General features: G+C 38.6%; 1 protein-coding gene across 2 annotated transcripts; it reads left to right on the top strand.

Moving 5' to 3' along the window:
- Positions 1-298: 298 nt before the first annotated feature.
- Positions 299-9,944, top strand: cabp1a (calcium binding protein 1a). 2 transcript variants are annotated; one of them, XM_087797335.1, is made up of 7 exons: positions 299-1,157; positions 7,753-7,783; positions 8,248-8,391; positions 8,454-8,563; positions 8,648-8,722; positions 8,783-8,855; positions 8,928-9,944. In XM_087797335.1, the coding sequence occupies exons 1-7, from the start codon at positions 366-368 to the stop codon at positions 8,951-8,953; spliced, it is 1,251 nt and encodes a 416-aa protein (XP_087653461.1). In that variant the 5' UTR covers positions 299-365; the 3' UTR covers positions 8,954-9,944. The 2 variants fall into 2 exon arrangements, with proteins under 2 accessions (XP_087653461.1, XP_087653471.1); XM_087797345.1 differs by lacking the exon at positions 299-1,157 and adding an exon at positions 3,861-4,185.
- Positions 9,945-11,216: the final 1,272 nt, after the last annotated feature.

The raw sequence follows: 11,216 nt of genomic DNA, 5'->3' as shown, positions 1-11,216 counted from the left end.
AATCCACTTTAGGTGTTAAAAAGGATTATCTTGATCCGTCTTATATTGTTTATGTAAGAAAAACGAATGTCAATTTTCCTTTCACACATTTCTACAAATGAAGTGTTATCTCTCAGGAACACATGACTCTCTGAACCCCTAGGACGGTTCCTTTGTACTGAGCTGTCCAAGTCTCAGGACCACAGCACGCTCCGTCTCACCCACGTCACTATGATGCCAACATCCACATCAATGAACAGGTGACGCGCACTGTGCGCGCTTGCAGCAGCCACCAGGAGGTGAGCTTCAGCCAGACGTGTTCAGAGCAGCTGGGCCAACGTGGGATCGGAGTGTGTGAGGACAAGGATGACCCGACACCCGCCGAGATGAGCTCTTTATTCCCCAAATCTGAATCCTCAACATCTTTACTCAAGTCCTCGTCTGCGGCCAGGAGACCAACACGCGAACGCCCCGCGGAGATCCAGAGGAGCCAGCCTCAGCATCAGCATCAGCATCAGCATCAGCATCAGCATCAGCATCAGCATCAGCATCAGCATCAGCATCAGCATCAGCATCAGCATCAGCATCAGCCTCAGCCTCAGCATCAGCATCAGCACCAGCATCAGCACCACCACCGTCCCGCCGCGCTCCACGGCAACAGCACCGCGGACGAGTCCTTCTGGTCGGCTGAAGGTGACGTCAGTGCCCGGAGACCCCTCTGTCACCCCTCGGCTGTCGGAACACAGGAAAAGTCCAAGTCACATGCTTCTGACAGCGAAGTTAGGAACCCACCGGAGACCAACGGAGGCGCGGACAAACCCCCGCACAGACATCACCATCACCGCAAGAAGCACCACCGAGAAGATCGAGCACCACCACCGTCCTCCTCTGGACCTTCTGCGGCGGAGCGTCCTCGCCGCTCACACAAGCACGGCCGCCCGGTGCTGAGGCTGCCCTCTCTCTCCGAGGACGATGACAGGACTCCCCTCTGTGGACCGAGGGACCAGAAGGAGAATCCAGTGGTCACGAACGCGGGTCAGGCCAGCAGTGCCTCCCCGTCCTCGTGCTCTGTAGTGCCGCTGTCCAGCAGCTCCTCCAGGCGGTCCCGGAGGTCCAGCGCCGCTTCATCTGCCTCTGAACTCAACCTACGAAACATCCTACACTCTCTCTTCGGACAGGTGAGATGATACGTTCTACTCTTTAAATGGGTTTTTAAAAAACACCTTTAAATAAGTTTATTCAAAAGTTTAACTTTAACTAAAAGGTTTAACTTTAACTCAATTGCGTTTTCATTGCCATTCAACACAAAAGACAATGAGATAAAATTCTTACAGAGGCCAAGTGAGAAAGTGATACAACAAACAAAAAACATACACTGACACTACATACACACTACACATACACTATTAATGAATTTAAAATGTTCACTAACCTTCTCACAGGAAGGAAAAACACGAAAAATACAATTATGTAAGAGTGAATACAATTGTATTTACCTTCTGATTATTAAATCGTTCAGTTCAACCTCCTTATTTTCCAGGCCCATACCTGGATAGCCTTAGAACTGATGATTATGTCATGATAAAGCTGTAGCATCTTTTTTTTGCACAGACTTGTACATTTCTTTGGTTTTCAGATTAAGCTTAACTGACATTGTTTATTATTTGCTGAAAAGGTTACATTGTACTTGTTATACATGGTTTCTTGTTAGACACACACCCTGGATTTACTCTGAATGATGATTGAAAATATTTTTTTGAAATAAAAATACTTAATCCATAGATAAATATTAGTTCGTTTTTACAACGGACAAGTATTTTCATGCATAGTAATTTATTTGGTTGTAATTGCAACATTATGACTGGACTATGATTACAAGAATTCCATAAGGCAGGCTCTAAAGTAATGTCTTTCCAAACAAACAATTTAACCAGAAGAAACTGGATACAAAAATTACTCCAAAGCCTTGACTTTGCTAACAATGTTTATATTAGTTTAATCGTTTTTTCTTCATTGCCAATACATTGTTATATTCACCAGTGGTATTGTTTTGAATTTTCATTTAAACCATAGATTCTTAAAGGAGAAATACATCTTCAACTCAAATACTACCACGAGTGAAAAGTGTGAATTAGTCAGTGGTTTAGTCAGATTTAAAGACTTTTAAATATGTTTTTTTTGTTGTAGACCTAAGCATACTTTAACCTTCAAAACCTTCAAAGGCACTTGTCTTGCTTTGGGGTTTTTTTTGTAAATACTTTACAACCACCTACAGGCCCCCTCAACAAGCAAACCTTTCTCATTGAAGTGCAGCTCTCTGTGTGGGGAGATAAAATGTTCCATTAGACGGTACAAGCTTCTGATGTGCTGCTGTGTTTTTTTAACCATATTCAGTTTCCTGCATGATTTAATCGGAACACTGCGGTTGTGTTTATCTTTCATGTTCCTGCTGCTGATGGAGGCTCTATTTTCAGTAGCGTTGATGCAAAAGATAGTTGGCCTCACGTTAAAGTGCACCTGAACGCTTCCATGTGTAGCATCAGGTTTGACAGCGAATTCAAGTCTCTTTCTTCAACGTCAACAAACGTACTTGGTGATCTGATATCCATGTGACTTTCTCCAGGGATAAATATAATTCTGGAAGTGAAATAATAAACAACTGTGTTTATTCTTGAGGAACGAAGCTTCACTCTTATGTAAGTGACATTTATACCCGCAATGGTGTTCAGGCATCTATCCAACATCTTTGATTGTCAGCTTGAGGTCACCCTGATCGATCCAATGCACAGGAAAGACAGAAACAAGGTAGGTCAGGAAAGGCCCAGAAACAATTTAGTCAAACATGTTTGAACATACATCAAGTAGGGGTTGTTTAGCAAGTTAAACAGTGCGCTTATGTTCATTCGCTACTAGATGGCAGTCTCATGTATGTTGTATGTATACTAACAAACTAAGACTTATTTTTCAAAATACAACATTATCTTTTCCTGTCTTCCTATTGTACTCACTGTACTGATGTTTTGATTTAAAAAATACTATATATTTGCTTCAAATCAGATATGCACAGGTAATTATGATTTAAACCAAATGTTTTTTCATGTCTAAATCAAGTGGTCAGATGAATACAATAGGAAGATATAAAAAGATCAAACACTGATATGTAGTATATATGTAAATATATCTTTACATTTTTAATGGTATGGAGGCGTATATGAGTCCTGCGCTTTGGAAATATTAGCGGGACCTGAAAAACAAGTCCAGATGATGGAGCTTACTCCATACTCAAGCATAACACATATAGACTTGGTTTTTCCATACATGTGCCGGACAACACCTGGAGACTGAACAGTCCTAAACACTCGCTGAATTGGACCGATCAGAATGGGATGACACGAGTCACAAGGTAGCGGAGATTACCATCATTTACAGACTCTATTTTTGGCTCCTGAATGTCACTTGTGTACATGTACTCTATAAACACACAGAGCTGCTTAAATATGTATGAGAGTGGGTTCTGCCGTCATGATGCTGGAGGTCACGCTGTCCTTGTCTTTGCTTGAACAGGTCGGTCGAGAGTGTGTGCGTGAGCAGATGAAGGAGGCAGTTGCCAAGACACGATCTGAGAGGAACATGACATTGTTAGGGCTGCAAATTGATTGATTAGGGTTGACTTTAGTTGGATGGAAATGGATGTCACAGCATATCTTAAGAAATTTCAATAACATCTGTATTTTTTTTGTTTTAATAAAAATCAAATTAGTCCTGAAAAAAAACATGATAAAATCTGTGTGAAAAAAATGTGGGTAAACTGTGTTGATGTGTCATTGCTTCTAACTGACAATAACAGTCTGCTTTCCAGCAGACGTCGGGATCAGCCCCTTGTCCTTTAATAGGCATAATTGAGTTTCCAAATGCCGACCACTTTCCTCTGTCGTACTTTTGCACGCCTGACATGCACACACCCCTTCTTTTCCATCACCAACATCTTAACTCTGTGATGCTCTTCAGGCAGAGTAGTCCGACTTTTTACTTTTCCACTGTTAAAAGATTAGGATCCTTGCCTTCATGGGTCTCGCTGAAACTAGAGTTTACAGTCCTCTCACATCCCAAATCGAAAATATTACAAGGAAAAAGGCCCCATGGTCCATTTTGGTTCCTCTTTTTTCCTTCGGTATGGGCAACTGTGTGGATTCTTCTGTGAAAACGGTAAGATTTTCACAATATTATTATAAGTGAAAAGAGCATCCAAACAATCTGCTATTTCCTTTTGACTTATCTTCAACTTTTATGCTGTGGATTTTTTTGTCTTACTATATATGTTTAATACATAACATGAGCATGAGGGAAGCAACTATTGCAAATGGTCCAACATTTAAGCATTTTGACATCTCAAACAAAACAAGTTAAATTTACTGCAGGACTTTAATGCTCCTTTTCCAAGTTGTATTAAAAGTACTTATGTGAACTATCCTAAAGAAAAAAATAAGATAAATGGTTTTTTTTTATAAAAGAATAACAATTGTAGTATGAAACATTCTAAGTATATTATTGAATATTTTGGAAGCAGCTAATATTTTTTTTAATGTATTTCTATATACATATCTTTTTATGGCTATAGAATAATCATTTAATTCTGACATTATTTTCGGACTAGCTTTGTTCATTGCAGCACCAGCAAACTAGCATAGTAAAAACACTTCCACAGTGGAATGCTAGCGGTGGCCAGTGCTAACCAATCTGCAAACACATCTTACATTGCATCAATGATGAAAGCTTATCTGACAAGGAGCTACATTTGTTTTGTTATCTTCTCTCAAAGAAGGACTTTTTGTTCAAAATGTATTATTAACATAATTGTAATATTGTATATATTTATATATGTTTTTAATACACGCTTACATTGCTAATCTAGCTAACTTTTGCAATACTAAATCTACCGGCCTTTGTAAATAAAAGCTTCAGAATAGCTTTAATGTTGTGTCCTTCTATTTACAGACACTTTTAGCTTCATCTTTTCTGTATTATGTTTAGTGTCTAAACGCTAAATAACCCTTAAGGGATGTTTGGCACCAGCACATTTCAGTTATATCCCAAAAAAAACAATTGTTTCCATGTTTTGTAAGGTTAGTAAGCACTTTCTTGATCAATAGTATATATACATGTGATTATTTTAATGTGTATTGTCTCTTTTACTTCAGATGTAGTACACACAATGGGATTTTAACTAACACAATAGATTGTTGTATTCCTCTTAAAACAGCCCGAAAACAGTTTCTTTAAAAATGTAAAACTATAAAAACAATTGTCAAGGACTTGGTGAAAACAATAGTTTTGCAAATAAATGTCAGATCTGTGTTGAACAAGATCTACAGTATCTTAAAAAGACAGCGTGTGCTCTGCAGATGGTGTGAAGAACAGTATGTCTACATTAGTAGCAAGTTACCTCATGTTGCTGCTTGTCATTATGATGCCTGCTGCTCCGCTGACAGTGTATAGGTGTGAGGTGCCAGTCTGTACAACACAGCAAGTAAACGCGGGTGAATTACGAGAGGAAAGTTGGCGGAGGCTTTCCTGATGATTTAAAAAGCTTGTTGTAATCAGAATGACATTTGCTCACTTAAACAAACTTATACGATAATGGAAAGGGTGATGGATTATCAGATTCTTGCCTTTCTCTACCTTACCTCTGGACTCTGATATTTCTACCCGTTTTCTCACTGTTCAAATTCAGTTAATATTCTGTTCAAAGTACATCGCTAGGATATTTTATCGAATGTGCTTTTGTGTACTTGTTAGCATACTTGCCAAAACGTTCTGGGCAATCGCAATGACATTTGCACAGGATGTGTTTCTGATCAAGGATGTTTTTATAGGATTCAATGCATGTGAAACACCACAGACCAGCCGCCTCCTGGCTTGGTAGAGGTTTGCTTACCTACTGTCACTATTTGGCAAATCGTCCACATGTAGTTTAAAAATTAAAAGCATTTATTATTATCTAATTCAAACCAAAAAATATATGTTTGGCCATCAAGAAATACGGTATGTAGTTCAACCTAAATATCCCTTGACTTAACCTAAAATATAATTATTAATTTAATGATTTACATTTCAGTCATTACATCAATAGTTAATTAATAGTTAACCCCTTTTTCAAGTAGTTTGTAGCTTCAATTCAATGTGTTGGTGCACAAAAATTAAATTTTTAATTGAAAAGCAAATCTAATTTTTTTTTTTTGCTATAAAGAAAGATATAGAAATAGAAATAGCAAACATACTGTAATGTCAAAAACAAATGGCTTAATGTATCTGCCTCAGTAGTTTCATTTTATTCAATTATAAAAAGTGATTTTTGATGGGATTAGTTGGCATCTAAGTATTTCTCTCTGAGTTATGTAGACTTGAAAGACATTTTTATGTATACTCTTATGATAAGTACTGTAGTTATCAGCCTAGATATAATCTTCAATCTTCTTGTTTGTACAGGTTAATGTGCAGACCCTCTGGAAAAACAGCAACAGAGGCTTCAGTTAAACACACATGATACAGATTAGGCCCTTTGCTTCCCTTCCACAGACCACATACAACCTACCACTGTAACACACCGATCAATGGCATCACCTGCCTGCACATGACATTCGACAGCTGAGTTGACAAATGTGTCAAATTGTTTCTGAGTGAACACCTCAGCAGAACAACTGACTGTGCATTTATCAGATGTCAGGAAGGTGTTGTAGTGATGGAGTGTCTGAGGACGAGATGAGTCTGGACGGGGCACATTTTGCGTTGCTTTTAAATCTGTGTGCATCATTGTTGTCCAGGTCAAATATTTCCCCAGGCCTGACGTCAACAGGGACTGCCGTGTTAAGACGTCTAAATGCTCCAGCTGTTAACCCCTCAGGCTTCTGGGCTATGTCTTCCTCTGACTCTGTCCTTTAAAGGTTGACTGCCATTGTAAGCATTCACATTCTTTTGTGGACTACAAAGTTATGGATCCCAGAAGCTAACCTAATTCTAAGGGGGTTATAATGTTGACAATGTACAGTTTTTGCTCTTTTGTTTGATTATTGCTTGCAGATTTTGGCAGATGTACTTATTAATAAATAATGAAAACAATTATAAAAGAAAAGCTTTCAATGTAGATACCAAACAAACATTGCAGTAATTTGTGTTGTTTATATTTCTGCATTATTATACAACATTCATATCTAGATATTATCTAACTAATATCTCATTTATGACCTCCATCAAAGATGTGTCTGGATACAAAGTCAAAGGAGTCACCATTCCTTGCCCACCCAGAACATATAAATATTATAGCAGCAAGGGATCAAATGATCCCAGCTTGTCATTCTGCATGATGGATATAGCGTCTTTATTCTGTCCCAGACTGTTTCTGTAGATCTGCAGAGGTGGGTGAAGGACGTGTTGTTCCTACTAAGACAAAAGCCCGCTGGTGTGAGCAAACATGCTTGTTGATAAGAAGCCAGAGCGACTATACTGTGATGCTCGATAAGCCTTCGCTGATGGTCTTCATGTATTCATGGATTCTGATCTGACTTTTATAGATTTTTGTATTTACATGCTTCATTCCTTGCTTCCCAACAAACATCAAACAACTGATGCTGTATCATGAAATCTATCAACCCAACACTAGTACCAAGTATCAAAACGAGAAACATTTGAAATTTTACATTTTAATTGATATCAAAAAGATTGTGTTTATTTACAAGAATGGAAAAGGTTCTGATTATTTACTGTACTTCCCTACAGGACAGAGAGCTGCGGCCTGAAGAGATGGATGGTAAGTTTGAAAAAACAAATGTCTTTTTAACGTGTCATGTAAGCTTCATCACTCAATGACCTGTAAAAAGCAGAGATGTGGCTATAGAGATCAGCACATCTAAAATAAGAATAAAGAGTCTTTTAGTGAGTAAGATGCCATGAAGATTCAAGATATAGCCTCACCTTCACCCTGGAACTGGATAAAAGAAAAAAGAGTTTTCTTTTTTTCCGTGGGTTACTGGATTTTTTTCAGTGATAACAGAGTGAGTTCAACAACTAAATAAAAGTAGGTCAACTCCAGATCCCAAACCACCCTCAAACTTTGGATATTTAAGAAGTGATAGTAGTATTTGAATAAACATATACTTGATTCATTGCAAGATGTGGAATTAATAGGCCCCTGTATCCAGGTCATAGCACCAGTGCTGCCCCACCAAGTCACAAACGTGAAACATTAGGAATTGATGGTAATTTTGTTTACAGAGTTGCGAGACGCCTTCAAAGAGTTTGACAAGGATAAAGATGGATTCATCAGTTGCAAAGATCTGGGGAACTGCATGAGAACTATGGGATACATGCCCACTGAGATGGAGCTGATAGAGCTGAGCCAGCAGATCAACATGAACCGTACGTGAGCACTTTTTGTTTGGATTATACTGTAGTGTTGATGCTGTTTATTTCCTCCACAGTGGGTGGTCACGTGGATTTTGATGATTTTGTTGAGTTGATGGGCCCGAAGCTCTTGGCGGAAACTGCAGATATGATCGGGATAAAGGAGTTAAAAGAGGCTTTTAGAGAGGTGAGTGATGGTCAATTACTTAATGTTCACTTTTGGAATTCTTTTTTTGTTATTGGTTTGTGTTTAATTCTATTTTGATAATAGTTTGACACAAACGGAGATGGTGCCATCAGCACATCGGAGCTGAGGGATGCAATGAGGAAGCTGCTGGGCCAACAGGTTAGTGGAGTCTGAATTTTGGTGTTTTAAGTCCTTTTTTCTAAACCCATCTTTACTCAGGTTGGTCTTAATGAAGTAGAAGATATACTGAGGGACGTCGACCTCAATGGGGACGGGCTCGTGGACTTTGAAGGTGATAACAAATCTAAATGACTTGTATTATGTACCAGTGTATCTTCATCTTAACCTTCTCCTCTCCTTTCAGAATTTGTACGAATGATGTCACGCTGAGATTATAGAGTGATCCGTTCTGAATGTGAAGCTGTGTCTCTACATACTTGAACAAGTACAGCAGAGGACATGCCGAGATCTCTGAGCCATTCACTTCCGAATGACACTGGAAATCAAAACTCCATATCTTGAACGTTACGGACGAAGGAGTGGCCTCACACTTTCAATCAAGTGTTCTTCCTGAAACGTCTCCAGGTCAACTGTGGCAGAACCTGCTGTAGCCAAGCTGAAGATTGTCCAACCTTAGTGTTTTTTTTGCACTTTAATATTGTCTAGATATCATCCTGTATGGAGGCAGTGTTGCCGTCCCGTGTCACCTCAGCGTTCATGTATAAATGTCACATTCTACAGGCAAATAATTTAAGATAAATGAAAGGTTGCCGGTCCATTGCTCTGTACAATGTGTGTGTGTGTGTGTGTGTGTGTGTGTGTGTGTGTGTGTGTGTGTGTGTGTGTGTGTGTGTGTGTGTGTGTGTGTGTGTGTGTGTGTGTATTCTTCTGACGTAACAATCTGTGTTAGGATGTCCTTCGTGTGACATTGGTAGCCCACTGATGTGGAAATATCACTGTTAGGGTGACTGTGTGACCATCTGTGCTTGTCCACTGTGTCGTCTAAGTCCAGTGTGTTGCGTCTACAATTAAAAAGCTAATTAAAACACCTTTTATATATGATCCGAGAGTGGTTCTCCAACACGATACCACACCCATATTGAACCATCTATGCAGGCTCAGATTGTATTTGTAATATCTCTTTATGTCTTACGTGAAACACACAATGTCTGTTTGTGAAAGCTGTCTCACCAGCTGCAGTAACATTTGTGAGCTGTGTTCACTGACATGATTTGTTGTAAAACTGTCATCTTGATTGTAACTGTGTAGAGGATCCACACATGTGTGTGTCCTAAAAGCATTTTTATGCATGCCAAAGAGAGAAAGGTATTAAATAAAATATATGCAGATTTTGTCAAGAAGAAATATAGGAAAAGAATATGTTGCCAGAAGACTCAATAAATGCTACAATTGAGTCGTTTGTTATTTTGTTTTTTAAATACATTATTTGTTTTTCACTCCTGAGCAATTGTGTTACAATTTTATTGTTAAAATACAGTTTCATGCATTGCCACATTTAATTTTTTTAATCCTGCATTGTTGTTGTTGGATTGTCTTTCATTATGGCATAGTTGTTGTTTTTTTTTTACTATTTTGAGAAAGTAGTTCATGTAACTTCATTAGGTTTAGTCAGAAAAGGCTCGTTCATTTTATCATGAATGTTTTATTCTATTTGACTTTTTTAATTATAAATTGAAAAGCATTTTTTATATTTATATTAAAAGTAAGTAAGTAAGTAAATTATATTTGTAGAGCGCTTTTCCAGACCAGGGTCACAAAGCGCTTTAACAATCAAAATAATACTTAATAAAATACATGCTTAAAAGGTCAAGATAATACACAGAACAACACAAGTCTCAGAAAAGCCTGCACGAATAAAAATGTCTACACGATCGAACAAACGGAAGCTGTCACAAAGCTATCACTATATCGTATATTCTACGTTCAGATTAGATATAACGTTGCCACTGTTGCCATAGTAACGTTCATTCATTCCTCCTTGGCCAACTTCACACTCGTGCTCCTTGTGCGCGGTGTGGTGGAGGCTTCTGATTGGACGGAGGATCCAGCCCTTCACAGGACAGCACTAAAGAAGGACAAGATGGGCGGGACATGCCTTAAAGGGAACAGAATCTAATGTCATGAGGTAAGAATATTCAACAACATCAAACGACACAAATTCAATGAACATTTAATGAACGTTTATCAAAAACGTTTAAGGCACTCCTGAATCATCGTTGACACATTATAAGAGATCGGGAGGGATTAGACGATCGTTCACGTTACAAAACTGTAATATAAAATTCAGCAATTTTAAGCTACCATTTATTTATTATTTATTTTAATATTTTTTGTTTTTAATATTTCAGAACAGGGGTAAAACTGAATAAAAATGTGTTTCAGATATTGATATAATTCAATGACACAATACATCTGCATTCACCTACTTCCGTGTTGTAGGAACTATCACTACGTGTTGAAGCTGCTTCTGCAAAGCGTTAATAGTCAAGTTGAACATGATTGGTCAAAAGCGGTGAGCGTCACGTCATCACTTCTCCTGAAGCGAATCTGATTGGCCCGCTCACCTGTCAGTCGTGCGGTGATAGCCGTGTTCCGCTGCTGTGGCTAGCTGCTGCTGCTGCTGCATGTCACT

This window comes from Callionymus lyra, chromosome 1 (genome assembly GCF_982586985.1).
Source record: "Callionymus lyra chromosome 1, fCalLyr1.hap1.1, whole genome shotgun sequence".
Classification (NCBI taxonomy): domain Eukaryota; kingdom Metazoa; phylum Chordata; class Actinopteri; order Syngnathiformes; family Callionymidae; genus Callionymus; species Callionymus lyra.
This window is presented reverse-complemented; position numbering and strand designations above follow the sequence as displayed.

Coding starts and splice junctions, on each gene's coding strand:
- cabp1a (XM_087797335.1), top strand. CDS start 366: ATGAGCTCTTTATTCCCCAAATCTGAATCCTCAACATCTTTACTCAAG. Junction 1,158..7,752: donor TACACTCTCTCTTCGGACAG/GTGAGATGATAC, acceptor ACTTCCCTACAG/GACAGAGAGCTGCGGCCTGA. Junction 8,564..8,647: donor TAAAAGAGGCTTTTAGAGAG/GTGAGTGATGGT, acceptor TTTTGATAATAG/TTTGACACAAACGGAGATGG.